Source organism: Oncorhynchus gorbuscha, linkage group LG14 (assembly GCF_021184085.1).
Source record: "Oncorhynchus gorbuscha isolate QuinsamMale2020 ecotype Even-year linkage group LG14, OgorEven_v1.0, whole genome shotgun sequence".
Lineage (NCBI taxonomy): Eukaryota > Metazoa > Chordata > Actinopteri > Salmoniformes > Salmonidae > Oncorhynchus > Oncorhynchus gorbuscha.
Genome location: NC_060186.1, coordinates 6082728 through 6108152, shown reverse-complemented (window position 1 = coordinate 6108152; position 25425 = coordinate 6082728). Strand labels below are relative to the sequence as shown.

General features: G+C 44.3%; 1 protein-coding gene across 1 annotated transcript in view; it reads right to left on the bottom strand.

The window, feature by feature from the left end:
• osbpl8 (oxysterol binding protein-like 8) overlaps positions 1 to 25425 on the bottom strand; it is a 96158-nt gene that overhangs the window by 32196 nt on the left and 38537 nt on the right. Inside the window, 2 exon segments of the mRNA XM_046296849.1 lie at positions 368 to 438; positions 21919 to 22164. Of these exon segments, the coding sequence (XP_046152805.1) occupies positions 368 to 438; positions 21919 to 22164 (317 nt within the window).

The window sequence follows — 25425 nt, the reverse complement described above, 5'->3', positions numbered from 1 at the left end:
TGATGTACATGTGATTAATAATGAATGAAGCTCACAGCTGTGGCGAGGTTGAAATTGTTGGCTTGTTCTTTTACAGTAACTCCTTTACTCCCTGGTCTCATTAGGACTGTCTTACACACTGAAATGGGTTTCATCAGCACCCTCCCTTCCTACTCTCCTCTCCTCTACTACTTGCTCATAAAGAGTTGAAGGTAAAGCATGAGGCTTTAATGGTTGGGGACTTTGGCGAAATAAATAAAGTTGATTTCAAAGGTTTCTGCTTCAGAGTGAGTGGATGGGTATGTTTTCTGTCCTTGTACATCCTGTAAAGAGAGAAAGGAGAAAGAGCTGTGAGAGGAGAGGTCTGGGGTGTATTTTTGGACTGTACCTTGCTCTTGGATATGGAGTGAGACGAGTCCTCTTTCGGAGGCAGGGAATCTTCTTTCCCCCGATCGAAACCTGAAAAGAGAGAAACCAATCAGCCCAAACGCCCTCCATGTGTCCCCGAGGCAATGAAATGGTGTAGGGTGAAGTTGCCCCTAGATGCTGATCTTGGGTCAGTTTTGCATTTTCCCCACCAATGGTTAATCGGATTGGTGAAGTGGAAACTGATCCTAGATCTGTACCTAGGCGAAACTTTACCCCAGAGCCACCTTCCGTCAGCAAGGTCAGACTAAATGGAGAGTACTTTCCAGCAAGCCAACCACAGCTGAGCTCCTCCTTTAAAGTGGCTGTTGTGAGAGAACAGCAGAAGTCCCCTGTGTACAGGCCCTGCTCTTTACCAGAAGGCTCCAGGCCCTCTGAATATTTAATGGCCAGTGCCTCCTTCCTCACAGCCCATTTTGTAATGAGCGTCAGGAAGGACAGACACAGAGGCACACAGTTATAGACTGATAATATCATTTGGATTAGTGATGTGGGACAAAATGTATAGTTACATATCACAATATTATTTTGGATGATACATCAACATTTGACTCAAAGTAGCGCTACTGTAGGAAGAGTTTTTTTCATCCTATAGCTTGTTCTCCATCTTCTTTTGAAATAGTGAGCCAACATGTTTTCAGTACTTTCATTTCCCTGACCAATCGAAACTCATTTTCTCATGCTCTCTCTTGTTTCTGCAGCAGACATAAGGTGAGAAATATGTTTGGAATATCAAATCGATGGAAAATCAGTATCGAATCACACTACATATAAAATCACAATACATGTACACTACCGGTCAAAAGTTTTAGAACACCTACTCATTCAAGGGTTTTTCTTAATTTATTTACTATTTTCTACATTGTAGAATAATAGTAAAGACATCAAAACTATGAAATAACACATATGGAATCATGTAGTAAACAAAAAATGGTTAAACAAATCAAAATATATTTTATTTTTGAGATTCTTCAAATAGCCACACTTGGCATTCTCTCAACTAGCTTCACCTGGAATACTTTTCCAACAGTCTTGAAGGAATTTCCACATATGCTGAGCACTAATCCGACTAATCCCAAACCATCTCAATTTGGTTGAGGTTGGGGGATTGTGGAGGCCAGGTCATCTGATACAGCCCTCCATCACTCTCCTTCTTGGTAAAATTGCCCTTAACCAGCCTGAAGGTGTGTTGAGTCATTGTCCTGTTGAAAAACAAATGATAGTCCCACTATGCGCAAACCAGATGGGATGGCGTATCCCCACACCATAACACCTTCTCCTTAATGCTTTACGTTGGGAAATTCACATGCAGAGATCATCCATTCATCCACACTGAATCTCACAAAGACACAGCGGTTGGAACCAAAAATCTCCAATTTGGACCTCAGACCAAAGGACAAATTTCCACCGTTCTAATGTCCACTGCTAATGTTTCTTGGCCCAAGCAAGTCTCTTCTTATTATTGGTGTCCTTTAGGTAGTGGTTTCTTTGCAGTAATTCGATCATGAATGCCTGATTCACACAGTCTCCTCTGAACAGTTGATGTTGAGATGTGTCTGTTACATTTATTTGGGGTGCAATTTCTTAGGCTGGTAACTCTAATGAAATTATCCTCTGCAGCAGAGGTAACTCTGTGTCGATCATTCCTATGGCGGTCCTCATGAGAGCCAGTTTCATCATAGCGCTTGATGGTTTTTGAGACGGCACTTGAAGAAACTGACAAAGTTCTTGAAATTTCCCGTATTAACTGACCTTCATATCTTAAAGTAATGCTGGACTGTCATTTCTCTTCGCTTATTTGAGCTGTTCTTGCCATAATATGGACTTGGTCTTTTACCTAGTAGGGCTATCTTCTGTACACCCCCCTATCTTGTCACAACACAACTGATTGGCTCAAATGCATTAAAAAGAAAATCCATTACACAAATGATATTTTAAAAAGGCACACCTGTTAATTGAAATGCATTCCAGGTGATTACCTCATGAAGCTGGTTGAGAGAATGCCAAGAGTATGCAAAGCTGTCATCAAGGCAAAGGGTGGCTACTTTGAAGAATCTCAAACAAATGAAAATACATTTGATATTTAACACTTTTTTGGTTACCACATGATTCCATATGTGTTATTTCATAGTTTTGATGTCTTCACTATTACTCTAAGATGTAGAAAACAATAAAATAAAGAAAAACCCTTGAATAAGTAGGTGTTCTCGAACCTTTGACCAGTAGTGTATTTGCACATAAGTATCAAATCAAATGCACCAAATACAATTGGTGTAGACTTTATAGTGAAATACTTGCTTACGAACCTTTCCCGAAGATGCAGAGTTAAAAAATTATAACAATAAAGAAATACACAAGAATGGAGCTACACACAGGGAGTACCAGATCAATGAGGAGTTATATACAGGGAGTACCAGTACCAGATCAATGTAGAGTTATATACAGGTATTACCAGTACCAGATCAATGTGGGGCTATATACAGGAAGTACCATATCAACGTGGATCTATACACAGGGAGTACCAGATCAACGTGGAGCTATATACAGGGAGTACCAGATCAATGTGGAGCTATATACAGGGAGTACCAGATCAATATGGAGCTATATACAGGAAGTACCAGATCAATGTGGAGCTATATACAGGAAGTACCAGATCAATGTGGAGCTATATATGGGGAGTACCAGATCAATGTGGAGCTATATACAGGGAGTACCAGATCAATGTGGAGCTATACACGGAGTACCAGATCAATGTGGAGCTATATACGGGGAGTACCAGATCAATGTGGAGCTATACACAGGGAGTACCAGATCAATGTGGAGCTATATACAGGGAGTACCAGATCAATGTGGAGCTATATACAGGGAGTACCAGTACCAGATCAATGTGGAGCTATACACAGGGAGTACCAGATCAATGTGGAGCTATACACAGGGAGTACCAGTACCAGATCAATGTGGAGCTATACACAGGGAGTACCAGTACCAGATCAATGTGGAGCTATACACAGGGAGTACCAGTACCAGATCAATGTGGAGCTATACACAGGGTACCAGTACCAGATCAATGTGGAGCTATATACAGGGAGTACCAGATCAATGTGGAGCTATATACGGGGAGTACCAGATCAATGTGGAGCTATACACAGGGAGTACCAGATCAATGTGGAGCTATATACAGGGAGTACCAGATCAATGTGGAGCTATATACAGGGAGTACCAGATCAATGTGGAGCTATATACAGGGAGTACCAGTACCAGATCAATGTGGAGCTATACACAGGGAGTACCAGATCAATGTGGAGCTATACACAGGGAGTACCAGATCAATGTGGAGCTATACACAGGGAGTACCAGATCAATGTGGAGCTATATACAGGAAGTACCAGATCAATGTGGAGCTATACACAGGGAGTACCAGATCAATGTGGAGCTATACACAGGGAGTACCAGATCAATGTGGAGCTATACACAGGGAGTACCAATACCAGATCAATGTGCAGATGTAGGAGATATTTGGTATAGTGGTAACATTGTATCGTGAGGTCAGTTCCCAGCCCTAGTTTGGTTTTATGAGTCAGATAGTCAGGCTAAGTCCCAAATCACACCCTATTCCCTACACACTATATACAGGGTACCAGATTTTTAGGATGCAGATGGTACACACAGCGACATGACGCCCACAGGAGACAGGCTTCACCAAGTCCACAAGATACATTGGCATTTGGAAAGTTACGGCACTTTCAGAGATGACATGGGATTTCTCTGTCAGGGGCTAAACACCTGGCCCTGATAATATAACCTTATAGCCCACTAATTCTAATCCAGGTTCCCACTAATGCTCCCACTAAGATGAAAGTAGGGGAAGTTCAACTGTGTTCACCACATGTGTGAGTTCAATCACCTGCATGTTGCACGGCAAGGGAGCTTGTGAATAATTCATTAGGATTGCGTCCCAAATTCTCTTTAGGGTCCATATGACTCTGGTAAAATGCAGTGCACTATATAGGGAGTAGGGATGCATCCTAGATCTCAGCAGTCTGAAAAGCTGATCAGTATGACAGCTGTCTTAAAGTGTTGTTTCTGATTCACTGGTGTGAGATTGACAACATCTGATAGAAAATGAGCTGTGATTGACACAGCCCCCTGGTGCCAACCACACACACACACACACACACACAGAGAGAAATAGGACCTTGTTTGTGCCAAAGCAGATTGCCAGAACACTAACAGGAGGAGAGAGAGGACGTTCTCAATCTGCTGTACTCACTGCAGCCATTAAGAGACGACTATGAGAGATATCCAAGGTTAAGCTGCTCAAACAACCAGCCTGGATCCAAACAATGCATAGATCAACGTCAACATCTGATCTGAGATCTGACATTAACAGATTCTGTCGAACTTGACAGGTCCTCTTCAGGGATTTATCGCTAAATGCCTTTCGGTTGACAAACATCAAACTAAAGGGATTATTAAGTAGTCAACCCGTTACTCTGTGATAAGGTCCATTAGTGAGAAATTCTAAAGCTTTTAAAGATGGACTGCAGTGGTGTAGATAATCATTCATAGCCTACTGTAGTCCTGGGCTGGAAAGCAGCAGGGTATCACAGCTACCGCTCAATGCTATATATTACAATTTACGAGGAGAGATTTACTGCTCGCTCTGATCTCTTCACTGCTGTATTACAAGGATAAATCAGTGTGGTAACAAGCTCCAAATCATTGGGCTCCAGCACGAAGCAGCTCTCCTGCTGTAAAACAAACAGAGACAGGGCCCCTGTCTTTATCTGTGTCAAATTAATGCCCGCTGTAAAACGCACCTTACGTCATTAACAGGTGGAGAAGGGACACGTTGAGCATCAGAGGCCAATGCTCTGGTATGGATTCTACAGTTGTGGCCAAAAGTATTGAGAATGACACAAATATTAGTCTGCTGCCTCAGTTTGTATGACGGCAATTTGCATATACTCCAGAATGTTATGAAGAGTGATCAGATGAATTGCAATTAATTGCAAAGTCCCTCTTTATTTTATTTCACCTCTATTTAACCAGGTAGGCTAATTGAGAACAAGTTTTCATTTACAACTGCGACCTGGCCAAGATAAAGCATAGCAGTGTGAACAGACAACAACACAGAGTTACACATGGAGTAAACAATAAACATGCATTTGCCATGCAAATGAACTGAATCCCCCAAAAACATTTTCACTGCATTTCAGCCCTGCCACAAAAGGACCAGCTGACATCATGCCAGTGATTCTCTCGTTAACACAGGTGTGAGTGCTCGCGAGGACAAGGTTGGAGATCACTCTGTCATGCTGATTGAGTTCGAATAACAGACTGGAAGCTTCAAAAGGAGGGTGGTGCCTAGAATCTTCTTCCTCTGTCAATCATGGTTACCTGCAAGGAAACGCGTGCCGTCATCATTGCTTTGCACAAAAAGGGCTTCACAGGCAAGGATATTGCTGCCAGTAAGATTGCACCTAAATAAATAAAAAATCAGATCATCAAGAACTTCAAGAAGAGCGGTTCAATTGTTGTGAAGAAGGCTTCAGGGCGCCCAAGAAAGTCAAGCAAGCGCCAGAAGCGTCGCCTAAAGTTGTGGGATCGGGGCACCACCAGTACAGAGCTTGCTCAGGAATGGCGGCAGGCAGGTGTGAGTGCATCTGCACGCACAGTGAGGCGAAGACTTTTGGAGGATGGCAGCAAAGAAGCCACTTCTCTCCAGGAAAAACAAAAGGAACAGGGATTGGACTGCTGAGGACTCCGATTGTTTGGGGCATCCGGAAAAAAAGCTTGTCTGGAGAAGACATCAGTCCTGTGTCATGCCAACAGTAAAGCATCCTGAGACCATTTATGTGTGGGGTTGCTTCTCAGCCAAGGGAGTGGGCTCACTCACAGCCATGAATAAATAATGGTACCAACACATCCTCTGAGAGCAACTCCTCCAAACCATCCAGGAACAGTTTGGTGATGAACAATGCCTTTTCCAGCATGATGGAGCACCTTGCCATAAGGCAAAAGTGATAACTAAGTGGCTCGGGGAACAAACCATCGATATTTTGGGTCCACGGCCAGGAAACACCCCAGACCTTAATCCCATTGAGAACTTGTGGTCAATCCTCAAGAGGTGGGTGGACAAACAAAAACCCACAAATTCTGACAAACTCCAAGCATTGATTATGCAAGAATGGGCTGCCATCAGTCAGGATGTAGCCTAGAAGTTAATTGACAGCATGCCAGGGCGGATTGCAGAGGTCTTGAAAAAGAAGGGTCAACACTGCAAATATTGACTCTTTGCAACAACTATTTGTAATTATCAATAAAAGCCTTTGACACTTATGAAATGCTTGTAATTATACTTCAGTATTCCATAGTAACATCTGACAAATGTTACTATGGTCCTGATATGTCTCCTGAGATCTCCTACCACAACCACCTCAACATACGCAGCACAATCAAGAGCTACTATTGAGGGTTGTCAACAATTACAATATGTATTAGGCCTATGAAATAGAATGATTATTACAAGACTGATCGCCTCACAAGCAGAATCAAAAGCTGCTGTTGGGTTTGAAAAACAACACGCTATGTCATATATATGGACGTTTTAAACAACATGTCTCGTTTTGTGGAGATCCGGGGACAATGTCGTGGGATGAAAAGACAACAGACTGGAGAGGGGCCCTTGAGAGGCTCCTCCAGGCTCCACACATCCTCAGAACCCACTGAACAAGCTCATCTCCATGGAGACAAGGTCGATAAGTGGCCCCAAGTGCACTTAAAAGGACCCTTCCTATTTCCAATATATGGTCTAGGGCACTAGGGTTGGGTCGGGGAACACTCAGTGAGACTCTAGGGTTTGTCTCCTCCATCTTCAAAAAGGAAATTGGTTATGCAAGAACACCATGTCATTACCAAAACCCAGAGAAAGGGGAGAGAGAGAGAAGAGATATGTTTTTAGGCTTGAAGGAGAGGCTCTTGGGTAATCAGGCTACTCAAAGCCTATTCACTGCTATCTTGCCTGCCTTATTGTGCAGACGGACAGTTCACACACACACACACACACTAAAGGCATGGACAGACCGCTAGGATTGTCGAACATCCACCGGCCGAGATTAATCAGCACCTCTGAACAGAGTGCCGGTCGTAACTTGCAAACCGATTCTACATTTACAAACGGGCAAAAATGACGTCTGTCAGTCACCAACGGCTGGTAACTACAACACAAAGCTCCGACAACAAACAAACTAATGGCAAATGAAAAGGCTGCTTGGTTACTGTGCAAACTGACAATGGGTCTGGTGAGTTCTCCTTTAGACAACAGGACAAAGAGACCATTCAAAAATTTGACGTGCTGTTTAAAGTACTCTTAAACAACTTGTTTTTATTTACATTTTATTTAAACTTTATTTAACTAGGCAAGTTAGTTAAAGAACACATTCTTATTTAAAACGACGGACTACACCGGCCAAAGCTGGGCCAATTCTGCGCCACCCTATGGGACTCCCAATCACGGCCGGTTGTGATACAGCCTGGATTCTGTAGTGACACCTCAACCACTGAGATGCAGTGCCTTAGACCACTGCGCCACTCGGAAGCACAATCCCAATTCAATTCCTAGCCCCTACATCACTTTAACCCTGTTGCATACACCCATCCAATCTTTTCAGATCTATCAGGGGAAATGGGCTGGGAGCTAGGAGTTGATTTGGGACTGGGCCTATATCTAGGAGCTGATTTGGATCTGGGCCTATATTGAGTTGATTTGGGACTGGGCCTATATCTTGCCCTCTTTTGGAGAACCTTGTCCTAAAATAATGGCTGATTTGCAACTGGGCCTATATCGAGTTGATTTGCAACTGGGCCTATATCGAGTTGATTTAGGACTGGGCCTATATCTTGGAGCTGATTTGGGACTGGGCCTATATCTTGGAGCTGATTTGGGACTGGGCCTATATCTTGGAGCTGATTTGGGACTGGGCCTATATCTAGAAGTTGATTTGAGACTGGGCCTATATCTCGAAGTTGATTTGGGACTGGCCCTATATCTAGGAGTTGATTTGGAACTGGGCCTATATCTAGGAGTTGATTTGGGACTGGGCCTATATCTCGGAGTCGATTTGGAACTGGGCCTATATCTAGAAGTTTATTTGGAACTGGGCCTATATCGAGTTGATTTAGGACTGGGCTTTTGGAGAAGTTTGTCCTAAAATAATTGCTGAATTGGGATGTCCGTGCTAGTCTGTGTGTGGTGTGGTGTGTGTGGTCTGTCTGTGTGACGTGGATCTGAGATTAAAGTGAGCTGTGGTTTAGCAGCAAGCATTAAATCCAGAGGTGCTGACCACAGTGGCTTTCTTCTGTGATGAGTGTGGATGGTGTGGACGGAGAAAGACCCAGTGTGTGTGTGTGTGTGTGTGTGTGTGTGTGTGTGTGTGTGTGTGTGTGTGTGTGTGTGTGTGTGTGTGTGTGTGTGTGTGTGTGTGTGTGTGTGTGTGTGTGTGTGTGTGTGTGTGTGTGTGTGTGTGTGTGTGTGTGTGTGTGTGTGTGTGTGTTAAAGTGAGTGAGTGAGGTCATGCAAGATCAGCACAATCACTTATTTTCCTTTTACTGATCACATACCATCATGTCCTCAACAAGGGACTGGGTGATATTGATGTATTATCAAATGTCCTCAACAAGGGACTAGGTAATATTGATGTCTTATCAAATGTCCTCAACAAGGGACTGGGTAATATTGATGTATTATCAAATGTCCTCAACAAGGGACTGGGAAATATTGATGTATTATCAAATGTCCTCAATAAGGGACTGGGTAATATTGATGTATTATCAAATGTCCTCAATAAGGGACTGGGTAATATTGATGTATTATCAAATGTCCTCAATAAGGGACTGGGTAATATTGATGTATTATCAAATGTCCTCACTAAGGGAGTAGGTAATATTGATGTCTTGTCATGTATCACCAAATGTCCTCACTAAAAAGGCTAGTCAGTAGTCTACATGCTAGTCCTATAAAAGGCTAGTCAGTAGGCTACATTATATTAGTCCTATAAAAGGCTAGTCAGTAGTCTACATGCAAGTCCTATAAAAGGCTAGTCAGTAGTGTACATGCTAGTCCTATAAAAGGCTAGTCAGTACATTATATTAGTCCTATAAAAGGCTAGTCAGTAGTCTATATTATATTAGTCCTATAAAAGGCTAGTCAGTAAGCTACATTATATTAGTCCTATAAAAGGCCAGTAGGCTACATTATATTAGTCCTATAGGCTAGTCAGTTATTATATTAGTCCTATAAAAGGCTAGTCAGTAGTCTACATTATATTAGTCCTATAAAAGGCTAGTCAGTAGTCTACATTATATTAGTCCTATAAAAGGCTAGCCACAGTAGGCTACATTATATTAGTCCTATAAAAGGCTAGTCAGTAGTCTACATTATATTAGTCCTATAAAAGGCTAGTCAGTAGTCTACATTATATTAGTCCTATAAAAGGCATTATATTAGTCCTATAAAAGGCTTATAAAAGGCTATCTACATTATATTAGTAGTCTACATTATATTAGTCCTATAAAAGGCTAGTCAGTAGTCTACATTATATTAGTCCTATAAAAGGCTAGTCAGTAGTCTACATTATATTAGTCCTATAAAAGGCTAGTCAGTAGTCTACATTATATTAGTCCTATAAAAGGCTAGTCAGTAAGCTACATTATATTAGTCCTATAAAAGGCTAGTCAGTAGTCTACATTATATTAGTCCTATAAAAGGCTAGTCAGTAGTCTACATTATATTAGTCCTATAAAAGGCTAGTCAGTAGTCTACATTATATTAGTCCTAAAAAAGGCTAGTCATTATATTAGTAAAAAGGCTAGTCAGTAAGCTACATTATATTAGTCCTATAAAAGGCTAGTCAGTAAGCTACATTATATTAGTCCTATAAAAGGCTAGTCAGTAAGCTACATTATATTAGTCCTATAAAAGGCTAGTCAGTAGTCTACATTATATTAGTCCTATAAAAGGCTAGTCAGTAAGCTACATTATACATATATCCCTGGCATGTTACATCATTTATGCAGCAACATACAATACATTTTTGGGCTCCCCTTGTTGTGCTGTGCGCACTTGATTAGGAAGGTGGCGCAGCGGTCCTTCGTGGGCAGATTTTGTCATCAAACTTGTAACTCTATGGCAGCACCCAAGGGGCTTGAATTTTCAAGCTCTACCCGTAGATTTTGCAGTGATTTAGTGTCCCCGTGAGTGACAGAACACTAAGCCAATCACAGCACAACTAGAGAATGTTGTGTTGTGTCGTGGCTTTGCACTACTTTTGATAGAGCTTTGGTCAAAAAGCAGTGCAATACATCGGTTATAGGGTGTCACTTGGAAAGCTCTCATTCTGAAGGCTCTATGAAGAGATGTGCTAGAGAGAAATGGCTGACTGGTTGACAAAAAGCTCTCTGTAAACCTTACTGTCATCCATCTACCTTGTTAATAATAATAATAATAATATATGCCATTTAGCAGACGCTTTTATCCAAAGCGACTTACAGTCATGTGTGCATACATTCTACGTATGGGTGGTCCCGGGAATCGAACCCACTACCCTTTAAATGAAGACTATCTGTCTGGATAGGTTGAGTCAACTGTCTAGCAGGGCCAGACAATGTTTATTCATTCAAATGAAATCCATTTAATATATCACCTCCCTTTAAGGATATTGGACGTTGGAGGGATGTTTGGTTATTTGGCTGAGGAGTTTCAGATGAGGCATCTTTGTGTGCGTGTGCATGTGCGCGCGTGTGTGTGTGTGTCAGGGTTTTTGACCGGCAGCATTTTAAATTACCGGACATGCATTGGGTGCGGTGCTAACCTGATTAGGGTGTCGACCCACGGAGTTCAGAACGACAGAAATCACATTTCGTTTATGATCATTCATCTTAAGAGAACATGATCCAGGATGCAACGGCGTGCCTCCTTCTTACCGAATTCTGATGTGCACTTTGAAGATATCTACTTTTCCTCAGCAAACAAGACCAGCAATGGATCACTTGACTCACTTGCCTATGTTAGTCTACTATCCCCCATAGTGGAAAAGTTGATCTATTATAATGGTCAGCTTGTCGTTCTGTGTGAGAAAGAAATAGCCTATTCTAAACAGACTGGGGCCGTTGTGGGACGATAGATCCCAAATTCATACAACCAGTAGGCCTAAGATACATCCCAAAAAACGTTCAAAAGCAAAGATGTTCATGCAACAGATCGTTAGGGATATATAAACGCAGTAAGCTTTGTGCGAATGTTCCCTCCATAACGCAATTAGCGGAAAACAGTCAAAAGCACACCACACATGCACGTGGTTTCATGAGGCAGAGATTAAAATATCAGTTAGAAATGTGGAAAGAGGGGAGATCTAAAGGCAACCAGCCTGGGTTGATAATATAACAGGATTGTGTCTTTGGCTACCGCACAATGAAAGAAAGTTTCTTTGAAAAACAATAGAACATGAGAGAAAGAGGCTACTGGTTGCAATGGCACATGGAAGTCTATATAAAATAATTGCCTGCACGTTTGGTTGGATTTTGGCAACTTTGAAGCAAGGCAAGACATGCCTCACAATATGTAGTAAAACCTTCAAGGTTTCAAACCATTATATTCTATTGGTGGGGCAAACTCCCCTATTTTATTTTTCCCGATGCATGCCAGCAAAGCCACGACACAACACAACATTCTCTAGTTGTGCTGTGATTGGCTTAGTGTTCTGTCACTCATGGGGACACTAAATCACTGCCAAATCTACGGGTAGAGCTTAAAAAATTCAAGCCCCTTGAGTGCTGCCATAGAGTTACAAGTTTGATGACAAAATCTGCCCACGAAGGACCGCTGCGCCACCTTCCTAATCAAGTGAGCACAGCACAACAAGGGGAGCCCAAAAATGTATTGTATGTTGCTGCATAAATGATGTAACACGCCAGGGATATATGTATACTGTAGCTAAGAAAGTAATACTAAGTGAATGTTGTGTAGTAAGCTGTTAGGTGCCCAAGTGCCTCAACAGCCTACTGTTCTGACTTGGATATCCACATGTAGTGTCACGCCCTGACCATAGAGAGCCCTTGTTTCTCTCTGGTGTAGTAGGTCAGGGCGTGACTAGGGGTTATTGTAGTTTATCATTTCTATGTGGTATTCTAGTTTTCAAATTTCTACGTTGGTGTGCTTGGTATGGTTCCCAATTAGAGGCAGCTGGTAATCGTTGTCTCTAATTGGGGATCATATTTAGGTAGCCGTTTTTCCACCTGTGTTTGTGGAATATTGTTTTTGAGTTAGTGCATGTTGCACCTCAGTACTGCACGGTCGTTGTTTGTTTCTGGTTTTGTTTGAAAAGTTTCACTAAAATAAAGATGTGGAACTTTAATCACGCTGCGCCTTGGTCCGTCTCTCCACACGTCCGTGACATGTAGCCGGTTTTAGAGATATGTAATCATTGAATATTGTACGACCTTTCATTGTCTGCTGATATGCTCCCTTCATTTATCCTATGGTTCTGACTTGGTGTACAGGGAGAATACTGTAATAAGCCCATGTTTTGAAATGTACAGCAACAGATTTCAGAAGGGCTGAACAAATAGTTATTTTGACTACGTCTGTCCTAGCTCGCTATTGAATGTCTTAAAATCGAAATTACACATGGCCTTTTATCCGCTCATCATCCCCTTACTCCATAGTTTGTACATTCACATATCAGCTATGTTTTTTTAAAGGCAGTAAATGAGGCTGAATGAACTGTTTCCCTGCCAGACAAGGCTCCGCTGAGAGCCAGGTGTAGCAGTGGTAAGGATTCACTCCATGGTGCTGAAAAGAACGCTCTGCTGCTGGGACAGTTTTATGTCGGCCCTAACAGTTTGTGGGAACTGTTTGTCACCGTTGTAGTGCAATTAATGTATTGTTTATTGTTGTGCTGTGCTGTGTAAAGGCTTTGCTGGCAGTTTGCCCCACCAAGATTGACATGCTAAAATAAATGAATTCACAATAGGATCATTATATCTTTGGGGGACAAGGTCTTATGCTTCACATTTCTCTCTGCTTTTCCTCCAAAGAAACACTCAACATTCTCCCTACATAAACCTAGAACTTAGGCTGACAAGAAACCAAGAAAGCCAATGCTAACCAACACAAACCAATGCTAACCAAAATGGCTTTTCAACAGTGACATTTGTTTGTTTGTCGTTTGTCAGCTGAAACCGGAAGCAAAAAGTTCTCAGGCTTCACCTGTTCTCTGCTTTTCCCCTGAAAAACGGATGCTTGTGGTTTCTGACTACCCACTGAGGGTGTACCAACGCTAACCAAAATAACATTTCAACAGTCAGAGTTCTTTGTTCCCTCTTCTCCGTAACTAAAGTGAATATAAACACCCCTATGAAGATGTTTCTGTAGAACCAACCGCAAACATTCTGATGTTCTGAAAGAGCTGAAAAATCTGGACCCCTACAAATCAGCCGGGCTAGACAATCTGGACCCTTTCTTTCTAAAATTATCTGCCGAAATTGTTGCCACCCCTATTACTAGCCTGTTCAACCTCTCTTTCGTGTCGTCTGAGATTCCCAAAGATTGGAAAGCAGCTGCGGTCATCCCCCTCTTCAAAGGGGGGGACACTCTTGACCCAAACTGCTACAGACCTATATCTATCCTACCATGCCTTTCTAAGGTCTTCGAAAGCCAAGTCAACAAACAGATTACCGACCATTTCGAATCTAACCATACCTTCTCTGCTATGCAATCTGGTTTCAGAGCTGGTCATGGGTGCACCTCAGCCACGCTCAAGGTCCTAAACGATATCTTAACCGCCATCGATAAGAAACATTACTGTGCAGCCGTATTCATTGATCTGGCCAAGGCTTTCAATTCTGTCAACCACCACATCCTCATCGGCAGACTCGACAGCCTTGGTTTCTCAAATGATTGCCTCGCCTGGTTCACCAACTACTTCTCTGATAGAGTTCAGTGTGTCAAATCGGAGGGTCTGCTGTCCGGACCTCTGGCAGTCTCTATGGGGGTGCCACAGGGTTCAATTCTTGGACCGACTCTCTTCTCTGTATACATCAATGAGGTCGCTCTTGCTGCTGGTGAGTCCCTGATCCACCTCTACGCAGACGACACCATTCTGTATACTTCCGGCCCTTCTTTGGACACTGTGTTAACAACCCTCCAGGCAAGCTTCAATGCCATACAACTCTCCTTCCGTGGCCTCCAATTGCTCTTAAATACAAGTAAAACTAAATCCATGCTCTTCAACCGATCGCTACCTGCACCTACCCGCCTGTCCAACATCACTACTCTGGACGGCTCTGACTTAGAATACGTGGACAACTACAAATACTTAGGTGTCTGGTTAGACTGTAAACTCTCCTTCCAGACCCATATCAAACATCTCCAATCCAAAGTTAAATCTAGAATTGGCTTCCTATTTCGCAACAAAGCATCCTTCACTCATGCTGCCAAACATACCCTTGTAAAACTGACCATCCTACCAATCCTCGACTTTGGCGATGTCATTTACAAAATAGCCTCCAATACCCTACTCAACAAATTGGATGCAGTCTATCACAGTGCAATCCGTTTTGTCACCAAAGCCCCATATACTACCCACCATTGCGACCTGTACGCTCTCGTTGGCTGGCCCACGCTTCATACTCGTCGCCAAACCCACTGGCTCCATGTCATCTACAAGACCCTGCTAGGTAAAGTCGCCCCTTCTCAGCTCGCTGGTCACCATAGCATCTCCCACCTGTAGCACACGCTCCAGCAGGTATATCTCTCTGGTCACCCCCAAAACCAATTCTTTCTTTGGCCGCCTCTCCTTCCAGTTCTCTGCTGCCAGTGACTGGAACGAACTGCAAAAATCTCTGAAACTGGAAACACTTATCTCCCTCACTAGCTTTAAGCACCAACTGTCAGAGCATCTTACAGATTACTGCACCTGTACATAGCCCACCTATAATTTAGCCCAAACAACTACCTCTTTCCCAACTGTATTTAATTTATTTATTTATTTTGCTCCTTTGCACCCCATTATTTTTATGTCTACTTTGCACATTCTTCCATTGCAAAACTACCATTCCAGTGTTTTACTTGCTATATTGTATTTACTTTGCCACCATGGCCTTTTTTGCCTTTACCTCCCTTCTCACCTCATTTGCTCACATTGTATATAGACTTGTTTATACTGTATTATTGACTGTATGTTTGTTTTACTCCATGTGTAACTCTGTGTCGTTGTATCTGTCGAACTGCTTTGCTTTATCTTGGCCAGGTTGCAATTGTAAATGAGAACTTGTTCTAAACTTGCCTACCTGGTTAAATAAAGGTGAAATAAAAAATAAAAAAATGAAAACATCCTTTTTCCATCCAGTCCCAGTGAGACGGTCCGTACCATGATGCTGTGAGGGGGGTGGCATGGCACCGTATTTGCACCCTGAACAACAGATATGATGATCTTTAGGGATGGATCATTATATAAGACAGTGAAGTGAACATTGTGTGTGTGTGTGTTTTTGTCATGTCTATGGATGGAGTACACACACACACACACACACACACACACACACACACACACACACACACACACACACACACACACACACACACACACACACACACACACACACACACACACACACACACACACACACACACGGAATGACAGCTTTGATGAACACTGACACTGTCACCATGTTTTCGGGAAGAACCGAAAGGTTCCCTAGCAACAGCTGGCCTGACGACAATTGGGGAAGGGTGAAAACATTACCTGCTATACGCACTAGGACAAAGCCTCAATTTTGAGTTTTGTGGGCATAAATCAATGTGCAGTCAGGTATGCTGTTTGCTTTACATTTGCCATGGCAACAAGGTCACCACCACCATTTTGGTGGTAGATAGAGCAGCACAGAGCAGCACGGAGCAGGCTGGAGCAGCACAGAGCCAGATGGAGCAGAACGGGAGCAGGATGGAGCAGCACAGAGCAGCACGGAGCAGGATGGAGCAGCACGGGAGCAGGTTGGAGCAGCACAGAGCAGCACGGAGCAGGATGGAGCAGCACAGAGCCGGATGGAGCAGAACGGGAGCAGGATGGAGCAGCACAGAGCAGGATGGAGCAGCACGGAGCAGGATGGAGCAGCACAGAGCAGCACGGAGCAGGATGGAGCAGCACAGAGCAGGATGGAGCAGCACAGAGCAGGACGGAGCAGAACTGGAGCAGCACAGAGCAGCACAGAGCAGCATGGAGCAGCACGGAGCAGGATGGAGCAGCACGGAGCAGGATGGAGCAGCACGGAGCAGGATGGAGCAGCACAGAGCAGGATGGAGCAGCACAGAGCAGCACGGAGCAGCACAGAGCAGCACAGAGCAGGACGGAGCAGCACGGAGCAGGATGGAGCAGGACGGAGCAGGATGGAGCAGCACGGAGCAGGATGGAGCAGCACGGGAGCAGGATGGAGTAGAACGGAGCAGGATGGAGCAGAAAGGGAGCAGGATGGAGCAGAACGGAGCAGGATGGAGCAGAACGGGAGCAGGATGGAGCAGAACGGGAGCAGGATGGAGCAGGATGGAGCAGGATGGAGCAGGATGGAGCAGGATGGAGCAGAACGGAGCTGTGTGCCAAAGTGGTTGCAATGATGTCATTAAGACATCTTTTGGTAAACAGTCTATTTCACAACCAGAAAAATAAATCTCTATCTGGTTGTAATCTGACCAGATAACAAACTAAATATGCCATCTTTCCCTGGATGTAACAGAGACCAGTTGGCTATAATCTGCATGACATCATTAGACAATCTCAATCAGAAAACCACATTACAAACAGAAAAAATGGTCATGTTCTTAATTTTGTCCAGTAGGATAGCATGGTGCAGTGCTACAGTGGGATAGCGTGGTGCAGTGCTACAGTGGGATAGCGTGGTGCAGTGCTACAGTGGGATAGCGTGGTGCAGTGCTACAGTGGGATAGCGTGGTGCAGTGCTACAGTGGGATAGCGTGGTGCAGTGCTACAGTGGGATAGCGTGGTGCAGTGCTACAGTGGGATAGCGTGGTGCAGTACTACAGTGGGATAGCGTGGTGCAGTGCTACAGTGGGATAGCGTGGTGCAGTGCTACAGTGGGATAGCGTTGTGCAGTGCTACAGTGGGATAGCGTGGTGCAGTGCTACAGTGGGATAGCGTAGTGCAGTGCTACAGTGGGATAGCGTGGTGCAGTGCTACAGTGGGATAGCGTGGTGCAGTGCTACAGTGGGATAGCGTGGTGCAGTGCTACAGTGGGATAGCGTGGTGCAGTGCTACAGTGGGATAGCGTGGTGCAGTGCTACAGTGGGATAGCGTGGTGCAGTGCTACAGTGGGATAGCGTGGTGCAGTGCTACAGTGGGATAGCGTGGTGCAGTGCTACAGTGGGATAGCGTGGTGCAGTGCTACAGTGGGATAGCGTGGTGCGGTGCTACAGTGGGATAGCGTGGTGCAGTGCTACAGTGGGATAGCGTGGTGCAGTGCTACAGTGGGATAGCGTGGTGCAGTGCTACAGTGGGATAGCATGGTGCAGTGCTACAGTGGGAGGCAGGCATGTAGCAATCTCAGGAGTTTTTAAAGCGACCGGTATTGCTCCTAAAACCTGTTGCACCATTTACTTCAGAACATCAGAGGTCATTGTGCCACATCCACAGGACAGTGGGAGGGGTTAAAATACACATTTCCTTTGCTAAATGGAAAATAAACAGGAAATCTGCTGGATTAATGATATACAGTACCCGTCAAAAGTTTGGACACAACTACTCATTTATTTGTTCTATTTTCTTCATTGTAGAATAATAGTGAAGACACCCAGAGTGTGCAAAGCTGTCATCATGGCAAAGGTTAGCTACTTTGAATAATCTCAAAAATAAAATATATTTTGATTTGTTTACCACTTGTTTGGTTATTACATGTGTTTCTTAATAGTTTTGACGTCTTCACTATTATTATACAATGTAGATAAATGTAAAAGTAAAGAAAAACCCTTGAATGAGTATGTGTGTCCATTGATTGTTGAAGGATATAAATGTACAAATACGTCATGAGCATAGTTCAACTGTCTTACCCCATCAGAACCACAAATATAAGATGTTGGGTTCTAATGTATAGCCAGAAGACAAGGTTAAAACTTCTTATGGCTGGGTATTGAGTAGCTTGGATGAATAAGGTGCCCAGAGTAAATTGCCTGCTCCTCAGTCCCAGATGCTAATATATGCATATTATTATATACACTCAGAAGGTTCTAATACTGTTTGAATGATGTCTGTGAGTATAACAGAACTCATGTGGCAGGCAAAAACCTGAGAAATCTGAAGTTGGTCGATTTTCAACTCAGCCCCCATACAGTAGGATTTTGGTCATTTTTCACTTCCTAAGGCTTCCACTAGATGTCTTTAGTCTTTAGAAACATGTGTGATGCTTCTACAATGAAGGGGGGGCTGAATGAGAGGGGAATAAGTCAGAGGTCTGCCAGCAGTCACGCACTGGTGACGCGCATTTCACATGAGGGGTATCTCCCGTTCCTTTGCTTTTCTGAAGACAAAGGAATTCTTCGGTTGGAAGATTATTGAAAATTTATGTTAAAAACATCCTAAAGATTGATTCCATACATCGTTTGACAAGTTTCTACGGACTGTAACGGAACTTTTTGAAATTTCGTCTGCAACTAGTGAACGTGCTTCGTGAGTTTTGATTTGTTTACCAAACGCGCTAACAAAAGTAGCTATTTGGACATAAATGATGGACATTATCGAACAAATCAAACATTTATTGTGGAACTGGGATGAAGATCATGAAGATCGAAAAGGTAAGTGAATATTTATAATGTTATTTCTGACATCTGGTGACTCCAACATGGCGGATATTTGTATTTGTTCTCTGAGCGCCGTTCTCAGATTATTGCATGGTTTGCTTTTTCCGTAAAGCTTCTTTGAAATCTGACACAGCGGTTGCATTATGGAGAAGTGTATCTAAGGTTCCATGCATAACACTTGTATTTTCATCAACATTTATAATGAGTATTTCTGTAAATTGATGTGACTCTCTGCAAAATCACCGGATGTTTTTGGAACTACTGAACATAATGCACCAATGTATACTGAGATTTTTTAAATATAAATATGAACTTTATCAAACAAAACATACATGTATTGTGTAACATGAAGTCCTATGAATGTCATCTGATGAAGATCATCAAAGGTTAGTGATGAATTGTATCTCTATTTCTGCTTTTTGGGACTCCTCTCTTTGGGTGGAAAAGTGGCTGTGTTTTTCTGTGGCTTGGCTCTGACCTAACATAATCGTTTGTGGTGCTTTCGCTGTAAAGCCCATTTGAAATCGGACACTGTGGTGGGATTAACAACAATATTACCTTTAAAATGGTATAAGATACTTGTTTGTTTGAGGAATTTTAATTATGAGATTTCTGTTGTTTTGAATTTGACTCAACTGGCTGTTGTTATATCGATCCCACCCTAAGAAGTTAAAACTATCATTTTGATCTCATGAATGGGCTGTCCTTGAATCCACAGCTCTGTCGATGAATTTGAGAGTGGTTCCATTTCTCCAGCCCCATCCCTCAGCATTCTTACCAAAACAGTGGTGGGGTGCCCTCTTTGTTACTGTTTGAACTGCAGATGACCCCTTTAAGGAAGCAAGCGATGCAGCCTGTCATCACATGGCGAGAATGGCCCAAATGGCACCCTATTCCCAAATGGCACCCTATTCCCATATAGTGCACTACTTTTGACCAATTAATAGGGAATAGGGTGCCATTTGGGATACATCCCCTGTAATGACTTTGTAATGACGTGCTGCAATGGTTACTCTGACCCAGGAGTGATCCAAATTACAGGGATCATCTGCTGCAGGGCTCATCTGCTGCAGGGATCATCTGCGAAAGAGATTGTGGTCTCAGCCTGACTCCCTGCTTAAATAAAGGTTCATTAAAAATAAATCCGTACTGCCATTCTGTTGTCAACAGAGCTAGCAGAGCACTGCAATTCCACCCTTTCTCCATTTCCCCATTCATGACCTCCAAAACCAATTCATGTTCAGCCTGCAAACAACGGCTATCAACAACAGCAACACAAACACGGGAGTGTTCATTGGCAGTCGGCATGGACCGGATCCTCCTCGGCTACCCTGCCAGTGTTGCTGGCCAGACAAAGCCACTTCATCTTTGGGGAGGATAATATTTCAAACGAGTGGTCGTGGGCTAGGAGCTATTAGGACACTGATATTTTCTGTCTGTCTTTTTGGTGCACATGATTGGTCTATTAATAGGCCGCCACCCAGGTTAATCTGCTGAGTCATTGGCCCCTCACTGGCACCTCCTGTGGAAGCTAGAGAAGCTAGCCCCAGGTAACCCTAAAAGAGGAGGGGGTCTATTGGCAGAGAAGCTGGATTACTGATGAAACTGTGTGGAGATCGTCTCCAAAATGGCAGATATACTTATGATAGGTTAAGCTATATACAGCCTGATGATTAAATGTAATGTTGGTTGATAATAAGGAAATAGCGTCACGTACCTATTTTTATTGAGATTACATTTGGCTGAAGAGAAAGAGAGAATGCAACCAGCCTGTACCAGCTGTCTCCGGTGAATCGGCAATCTTTGTGAAAAGCCTGCGCCTCTCCTGGCAGGGAGAGAGCTTCTTAGACAGTCTTCAACAGAGATGAATGGAGGCTGTGTCGGCTCGGTGGCTGGGAGGCTGAGGCTGACAGGTTAAGAACATCACACTCACTACAGAAGCTTTAGGTCTAATTCACTTCACTTGACATTCTGTGAAAGCTCTGCTGATCTCACGCTCAGGTGGACGGCCACTCCAAAGCAGCGCACAGTTACTCGGGCTACAGAGTACGATATAATACGTTTGCATATGACCGAGTACATTTCTATACAAGGAAAATATGTATTAAATGTATGGTCTAATATAAGAATTCAAAACTCTAAGAAGAAATAGATATGACAGGTTCAACATCAGAATCTGCATCAGGCAACGCAAAAAGGACAAGCAAGAGAATAGCTCCAATACTGTGACAGTACACTGAAAACAATAACCTCCTGCACATGAGTATCTGAAATAACAGTCACAGTTCACAACCAGTATCTTGGGGTTACGACTCTGTCTCTACAGGGAACAAGCACACAGGTAACTCTGCCACAGGGACACCACTACAGCAACAGTGTACCTGTAGTTCCAATATTTCTTCAGTGTCCATCTAGAACACAATAGACCTTCAAATAACAGCACAGTCACCGTCCACAACCAGTATCTAGGGGTTACGACTCTATAGGGAACAAGCACACAGGCCACTTGGCTACAGTACAGAGGGTACTACTCAAAGCAACAGCTAGTCTACAACTAGCTGGGTGTGGAAGAGCCCGCGGCAGGGCAGGCTCCTCATCAGACTGGAGGGGAAGGGTGAGGGGTCCAACACCACCTCAACTACCACACCCACCTGGCAGCGAGAGGGGCGACAGCTCGTTGTAGCCCCCGAAAGAAGCGTTGCGGATGAGCTTGCGTCCGTCGGGGTGTGGGGGCCGCGGCGAGCTGGTCGTGCCGCACGTTGAGAAGCGGCGACGGCACAGGGCTCCCTCCTCCTTCATCATGGGAACGGTGAGAACCCGGGGGGGCCTAAGGAGGGCCTGCTGGGGATCAGCAGGGGCCAAGCAGGGCGAAGCCGCTGACCGCGAAATGCTCAGATCTGATCGCCCGCAGCCAGACACACACACAGGACACAGCAAGCACAGCAACTCAGTCTCAAGGCACTCAAAGCAGTGCAGCACAATTTATCGCTTTCTCCCTCCCTCTCCCTTGTTCCCTCTCTCTCTCTCTCTCTCTCTCTCTCTCTCTCTCTCTTCTGTCTGTGTGTGAGAGAGTGAGTGCAAGGGGAGGAGGCTCTGAGTACTACGCTGATGAATCAGCAGTCCCTCCCCCTGCTACTCCATGCACCAGCAGTGTACAGAAGAGTTGCATCTTATCTAGCCTACTCCTACCCTCTTTCTCTTTCCTTCTTTCAATGAATAGCTCTACTTTTCTCACTGCCAACCAGTCTCCCTCCTCCTGTCCTCTCTTTCCCTCTTGTTTTTTCTCTTTCATTTTCTCCTCTCTGTACACCGTGTATTTCTCAGTGTGGTATCTCCTCATTTTTACATTTACATTGTAATAATTTAGCAGACACTCTGATCCACAGCAACTCCACAGAAGCAAATAAGGCTAAGTGCCTTGCTCAAGGGCACATCGTCACATTTTTTTCACCTGGTCGGCTCGTGGATTCGAACCAGCGACCTTTCGGTTACTGGCCCAAAGCTCTTACCCGCTAGGCTACCTGCCGCTCTGTCGTGGTATATCCTCTCACGGTATCTCTCCTAAATCTCTTTCCCTTCTCCTTGAACAACACAGCTCAGATGAACATCACCCCTCTCTTCCTGCTCACTCTCTTTCTCACAGTGTGTGAGTGTGTGGCATAGTCCTGAACGTCTGACTGGCGACTCCAGCTACAGCACTCAGACACCTGCTACCACATAATAAACACACACACTAGACACTAACACACACACAAATGTAATAAAGCCAGTCTCTATTCACCCTGCCTGTGAGGATGGACAAACTCTCTACATGCCCTATCGTATTCCCCAGACACAAAGACCAAACTGGCCAGATGACTTCTCCAATGCTTGTATGGCCAATCAATTCATTTGAGCCCCTCAGGTAGAACACCAAACCTGTTACTGAGCACCTCAGGTAAAATACCAAGCCTGTTACTGAGCCCCTCAGGTAGAATACCAAGCCTGTTACTGAGCCCCTCAGATAGAACACCAAGCCTGTTACTGAGCCCCTCAGGTAGAACACCAAACCTGTTACTGAGCCCCTCAGGTAGAATACCAAGCCTGTTACTGAGCCCCTCAGGTAGAATACCAAGCCTGTTACTGAGCCCCTCAGGTATAATACCAAGCCTGTTACTGAGCCCCTCAGGTATAATACCAAGCCTGTTACTGAGCCCCTCAGGTATAATACCAAGCCTGTTACTGAGCCCCTCAGGTATAATACCAAGCCTGTTACTGAGCCCCCCAGGTAGAATACCAAGCCTGTTACTGAGCCCCTCAGGTATAATACCAAGCCTGTTACTGAGCCCCTCAGGTAGAATACCAAGCCTGTTACTGAGCCCCTCAGGTAGAATACCAAGCCTGTTACTGAGCCCCTCAGGTAGAATACCAAGCCTGTTACTGAGCCCCTCAGGTAGAATACCAAGCCTGTTACTGAGCCCCTCAGGTAGAATACCAAGCCTGTTACTGAGCCCTCAGGTAGAATACCAAGCCTGTTACTGAGCCCCTCAGGTATAATACCAAGCCTGTTACTGAGCCCCCAGGTAGAATACCAAACCTGTTACTGAGCCCCTCAGGTATAATACCAAGCCTGTTACTGAGCCCCCAGGTAGAATACCAAGCCTGTTACTGAGCCCCTCAGGTAGAATACCAAGCCTGTTACTGAGCCCCTCAGGTAGAATACCAAGCCTGTTACTGAGCCCCTCAGGTAGAATACCAAGCCTGTTACTGAGCCCCTCAGGTAGAATACCAAGCCTGTTACTGAGCCCCTCAGGTAGAATACCAAGCCTGTTACTGAGCCCCTCAGGTAGAATACCAAGCCTGTTACTGAGCCCCTCAGGTAGAATACCAAGCCTGTTACTGAGCCCCCAGGTAGAATACCAAGCCTGTTACTGAGCCCCTCAGGTAGAATACCAAGCCTGTTACTGAGCCCCTCAGGTAGAATACCAAGCCTGTTACTGAGCCCCTCAGGTATAATACCAAGCCTGTTACTGAGCCCCTCAGGTAGAATACCAAGCCTGTTACTGAGCCCCCCAGGTAGAATACCAAGCCTGTTACTGAGCCCCTCAGGTAGAATACCAAGCCTGTTACTGAGCCCCTCAGGTAGAATACCAAGCCTGTTACTGAGCCCCTCAGGTATAATACCAAGCCTGTTACTGAGCCCCCCAGGTAGAATACCAAGCCTGTTACTGAGCCCCTCAGGTAGAATACCAAGCCTGTTACTGAGCCCCTCAGGTATAATACCAAGCCTGTTACTGAGCCCCCCAGGTAGAATACCAAGCCTGTTACTGAGCCCCTCAGGTAGAATACCAAGCCTGTTACTGAGCCCCTCAGGTAGAATACCAAGCCTGTTACTGAGCCCCTCAGGTAGAATACCAAGCCTGTTACTGAGCCCCTCAGGTAGAATACCAAGCCTGTTACTGAGCCCCTCAGGTATAATACCAAGCCTGTTACTGAGCCCCCCAGGTAGAATACCAAGCCTGTTACTGAGCCCCTCAGGTATAATACCAAGCCTGTTACTGAGCCCCTCAGGTATAATACCAAGCCTGTTACTGAGCCCCTCAGGTATAATACCAAGCCTGTTACTGAGCCCCCCAGGTAGAATACCAAGCCTGTTACTGAGCCCCCCAGGTAGAATACCAAGCCTGTTACTGAGCCCCTCAGGTATAATACCAAGCCTGTTACTGTAAAATCCTGAGCCATAAGTGGCTATAATTGACTTCCCTATTTTCTCATCTGTAGCTCAGTGCACTGCAATCAAGGCCGTTTATGTTTCAGGACCACAGTCCATTCTACCTGTCAAAAACAGTGTGAGTTGAATGATCAAAAAGCCATTTTCTGACCTGTAGTTTGCCATCTGTGGCTTGTTATTTGTCAGTCTACTAGCAACCAGCATGACATGAGTAGCATTTGGAGAGAACTAATGGATAACAAACACTGTGAAACAGGGTCTTCTCAAGACAATACCCTCAGGGACACACAGTAAAATTGTAATAAAGTCAACTAATTAACATGCTGTTAATACCCATGCTCATAATGATACTGTGACAAGGTCACACAACAGAAATGGCTATGGGACAATTGATCAATATTTCCCCCGGCTCTAGATATTGATCTCTGGGACTGCAACCTCAAGGGGA